At 29.2% G+C, this 5,157-nt stretch overlaps 1 protein-coding gene across 2 annotated transcripts; it reads right to left on the reverse strand.

Moving 5' to 3' along the window:
• Nucleotides 1–2,856: 2,856 nt before the first annotated feature.
• LOC101246603 (protein ASYMMETRIC LEAVES 2-like) lies at nucleotides 2,857–4,681 on the reverse strand. 2 transcript variants are annotated; one of them, XM_004234836.5, is made up of 3 exons: nucleotides 4,244–4,681; nucleotides 3,234–3,781; nucleotides 2,857–3,145 (listed from the first exon to the last, which is right to left on the reverse strand). In XM_004234836.5, exons 2-3 carry the CDS (start codon nucleotides 3,751–3,753, stop codon nucleotides 3,141–3,143), a joined length of 525 nt encoding a protein of 174 aa, XP_004234884.2. In that variant the 5' UTR covers nucleotides 3,754–3,781; nucleotides 4,244–4,681; the 3' UTR covers nucleotides 2,857–3,140. The 2 variants fall into 2 exon arrangements, with proteins under 2 accessions (XP_004234884.2, XP_069151033.1); XM_069294932.1 differs by having other exon boundaries at nucleotides 4,391–4,677.
• Nucleotides 4,682–5,157: the final 476 nt, after the last annotated feature.

The following is a 5,157-nucleotide window of genomic DNA, read 5'->3' on the forward strand; positions in this document are numbered from 1 at the left end:
AATATTTTTATGTATAAAATAAAATTTTAAAATTACATACATAATATTGGATTGGTTTTTCTTAGTTAAAATCAAACCAATCCAAATATAATCGAATTCTTTTTCAATATCAAACCAAACTACTAGTGAGATTTTTTTTCTATTTAACTCGATTTACAATTTTGTTCAATTTTCTATTTGATTTTGTACATCCCTAGCCCGGAGTTTTGAAACGTATAGAGTGACAAGTTCTTAAGTTGGGCAGTAGAGTAGGTCCAGTTACTTTGTTAATGGAGCCCCTTTGTTTCTGTTCTAATCTTTAATGTTCCCATAGAATTGTTGTCGCCAAAAGGAAAGAATCAATAACTCAACTGTTGAAAAGATACCATTCATGAGTTTGGTCGATCGTCATCGGGTGCATTGTACAAATGATCACTATACATAATATTATTGAGGAAAAGGTTACTATATATGTGTAAAAAGGCAAGATTTCAACAACTATATAACTAAAAATCGCTATTAAATTGACTTCAAAACAATGCACTCTATTCATTCCATCATGTATTTTAAAATCGAGTATTTTTAACACATGCTATGAGAGTGAAGGGCGAGGAAGAGAGGAAAAAAAAAAGAGACATGGAGAGGCGAATAATGTTGAGAGGATTTTTTTATTCTTGCTTAGATTCTTAAATAGTAGCTATGAATGATACATATCAAAATTATAATTATGTCACATAATAGTCATTTTTTCAAATTTTCTCATCTACTATATAACTTGCCATTTTGGCCTAATAATTGTTCTTTTTCTATGAATCATATGCAAGTTAAAATTGATTAAATCTTTTTTATAATTCACCGGACACTCATCGGTCCAATAATCAATGTCTGAAATGTATTTCTAAAAGAAGAAAATCCTCGATATATATTGTATCAATTGTTGTTGAAGTTTGATACATAATATGATAATAAAAGAATGAGGACAAACGTGTGCAGGTGTTTGAAGTGGTACGTAGAGAGAAAAAAGAGACCTACCTGCACTGTACTGCCAACATTTACAGTTCAAAAAGGGCAAAATACCATCATTGCTTTGCAGTTTGCACCAAAACTAGTACTACATATCATCATACTGTGACTACATTTTGTTCTTTTCTTCTTTTGCTTTCTAAAAATGAAAACCCTAATTCTAAGGACCCATTTAGATATGTTATAAATACATAATCATAATATGAATTCAAAATAATATGGAGTTTAAGTTTTATTTTGATATGTAATTTGAATTGTATATATTTATTTTTTCTTAAAATATGAAAATTGTATAAATTATTAAGTATTATAGTTTCATAATTTTATACAATTTTATTGAATAAGCAAATCATATTTCATAAGATATCGAAATATTCTCAATGTCGTATCGATAAGCACATATTTTGATGATATCCTTTTCTTTTTTATCTGTTTAAAGAAGATGATCACTTTCTTTTTTTGGTGATATTTTAATTTCAACTTTCCACATGACATGTTTAATGCCACAAGATCAAAGGACAATTTTGTATATTTGGCCTAACATTAATAAAGAACCACAAGATTTAAAAATCTTCTTTATATTCTTAAACTCCGTGTCAAGTCAAACCATGTCATTCTTTGTGAAATGGAGAAAGTATTATTTATTTATAATCATTTCACGTGGTATGAATAATCTTTTTACACCAAACAATTTTTTTTTGGCAAAATTTAAAACTTATTTAAACAAAACATAAGTTTATCAGTCAAGTTTTACCTTTAAAAAAATTTAAATCACCATTTGAAATCCCAAAATCATACTTTATAGAGAATCTGAGGCTTGTTTATGGTTAAGAATCCATACGGCGTATTCAAATCATGAATTGAAAATATTTTTTACTTTCTTTAAAAAAAAATTGGAGGTAAAGCAGAAGATTACAACGTGGAGAATCGGATCCCCACTAACAAGATAGGAGTTTAGGTAATGAATCAACTAAATTGCTACGGTTTTCCTAAATAAAAATATCATATATCTAAACACAAATTTATTTTCATTCATTTGAAATTGTTTGATTGATTCTGTTTCAATGGAAAAACTTTGAAATGTGGAAAAACTTTGAAATGTTGTGGTCTTAAATTTAAAAAAATATATTAAATGTATTAAAATGCCTCTGTCAAAATAGGAAAAGACAATATGTATTAAAAAATTAAAAATAAATAAATTGAATGGCCTCCTTAAATACTTGTGCATTTAAAGGTGTCTGATTTAATATTTTTGATTGTTAATTATATTGTCCTTCACTAGTTAATGTGTTCAACAACTCCTTCTCAACACATATGGAAGACATGAAACGGGAAACTCATCAAATCTCTGATTCTATGTATAATCCCTTAAGTTGGGATCATCACCTATATATCTTTGCTTTATTCAGGGTATATATATATATACAAGCATGAATTTTAACAAGTAGATTCATAAACAAATACAAAATTGCCATAGTTGAGATTTTAACCTCTGATTCTTTCAAGTCAAAGGGTACGTACAAAAACTAAAAAAAACACTTGTTTACTTTATTTTTGTCTGTCACTCGAAGAGTTATATAATTACAAAAGCATTTTATTAGAATATTTTTTTTTAAAAAAAAGTTCCCAAATATAAAAGTAAACATTATTTTTATGACAAACTAAAGAGACGAGTTTTGTATAGAATTACTGAAAGAGAGATCAATTAATTTAAACTGATAAATATTTTCATGGCATACCCTTAAGGGTTATTTGGGGAAATGGGGATAAGATTATAAGTTGAAAATTGAATTAAATTGCAAGATTTAAAATTCTTACTTTTTAAAATTTTATATCAAATCAAAATCGTACAAATAAATGGAAAAGAGGGGAATATATTTATTGCAATTCGGATCAGGATTTTTGCTTTGTGCAATTCCATATTTGTACTGAAACTTTTATCCAGCTGCAGGTGGGTGAACTATTTTCTTTTCAATAATTACTAAGGAAGGTGAAAGCAGCAATGGATGAACAACTCTAGATCGAGTAATTAAATGCATGTAATAATAATAATAATAATATTGGTCTATAAAATGCTCGAGATATATAATTACACTGATGATAGTGCCTGCCTGTGATCTTCATCATGTTGTATGCTGCTATCCTATAAAAAAAAAGTTGAAAAATTACTACAATTTTAATAAATATTATAATGGTAATTTTATGCAGTGAAGTTTAAATTTTAAATCCACCTGTATCAAAATTGTTACTTCCTCCATCAAGTGACGTGCGGCGGATTATGTGTTGCTGCTGCTGTTGTTGTTGCTGATCTCTAGGAAAAAATTGATGGTGATGATACAATAGTTGGTTATGATCTCTCCCTCCACCTCCTATCAAATGAGGAGTGGTGCCTCCTCCTACATTTTGATACTTTGACAGTTCAGACTTTGCACAGCTAAGATCTAGCTGTAGCTGTCGGAGCTGGTGTTGGAGAAGAGAGATGACACCAACGCAACCATAGACTGGATCTCGAAGGCGCATGTCTGCCTCATAAGCAAGAGAGTTTACGGCGTCTTCCCTTTGGTGTGGCTGCAACTCATTTAGTAACTTTGTCACATTGCTGGCTCCAAATATTTTATGAACATTTGCGAATTTCTGAGGCTGATCTGGAGGGAAGTAAGGTGCAAATACACATTCTGGTTGGCATTTACGACGAAGGAATTTACATGCTGCACATGGTGAGTAAGATGATAATGAAGAAGATGAAGCCATTCACAACTACTCTCTCTTGAATTAATACCTGCAAATAACAGCTACCATCATTTAATACTCAACTCTAAAAAATTGGGATTTTCAACGATTAGAATTTTCCTATTCTAAGATAACACCTTTTTTGTTTTTCTTCTTTTTTCTAAAAGGGATAGCAGAAACAAAATATTCTTTACACCTACTATACTAACAAGGAAAATAACCTTTCACGATTCAAAAGAAAGAGCAATTAGCTCTATAACCTTCTAGTACTGACAAAAAAAAGAAAAGATGTAAGATATAACAAAAAATCAGGATTGATTCCTGTTAACGTTAAAATAAAAGCAATTTCTCACATATTATATTTAAGGATAAAACAAGTTTATGAAGACTATAAGGATTTGATGGGGATTGGATCCGGTGAAACTATGGAAGCAAGAGCTTAATGTATTAGTATTATTATTATTATTATAATTATTTTTATGTAACTTTAGAACCCACGGATAACCCATACTTTGTGAGCACTGCAAAGATTATTGAGGAAATCAATCCCAAATCATCCGTATGAGATAGGATAACCACGGGAAATTAGATGTTATAGCTGTGTACTCCTAATTCTATTTTCTGTGCCAAAGTGTTGTACACTTTGGTGAAAACGCACGTTTTTTTTTCTTTTTCCAGTTTCAGTGCATATGACTCGACTTTAGTGATGGGGGCAGGTGAAAGTCAAGCTTTGGATCTCGTGGAGTAACAGCTATCTTTTCTTTTGAGATTTCATATATAATATGTTGGTAAAAAGAAAGAATGAATGTGTGATTTGGAAACGAATAAAATGGGTATTTTAAGGGGAAAATTAAAAGAAGGTGGGATGAATGTTTGTAGTAACAAGGGGCAGGAGACAAGCATATAAAGATGGTGGTGACCATAATATATGCCAAACGCAACAAAAGGAACTTTGCTATTCTAATTTGACATTTTCCCTTCCCTTTTAATAATATCCCCCACCAACAGGACAATCTATTTTTATCATCCACTCTCATTTTATCTTTTTTTTTTAAAAAAAATAAATATAATTGATATTTCTTATTATAAAAAAAAATATATGGCTTAACTTTCTTTTAAGTTAATTTTGAAAAGAAATATATTTTTATATTTACTACTAATAATTTAACTTCAAATTATGATTTGTTTTATTCTTACTCATATAAAAACATATAACTTATTTTAAACTATAAATTTTAATTTTTAAAAAAATTATGTATCAATTAAATTAATTCATATAAATAAGGGCGAGAAAAATAATAATTTAATTGAATAGTCATTAAAGAAGAATATTTTGATTTCACAAGTAGTATTACTATGAAATAAAGTGGAACGTACACAATCACAGATAATACATGATAGTGTCGAAATTCGTTACACTGCTTG

Source organism: Solanum lycopersicum, chromosome 3 (genome assembly GCF_036512215.1).
Source record: "Solanum lycopersicum chromosome 3, SLM_r2.1".
In the NCBI taxonomy this organism is placed as follows: domain Eukaryota; kingdom Viridiplantae; phylum Streptophyta; class Magnoliopsida; order Solanales; family Solanaceae; genus Solanum; species Solanum lycopersicum.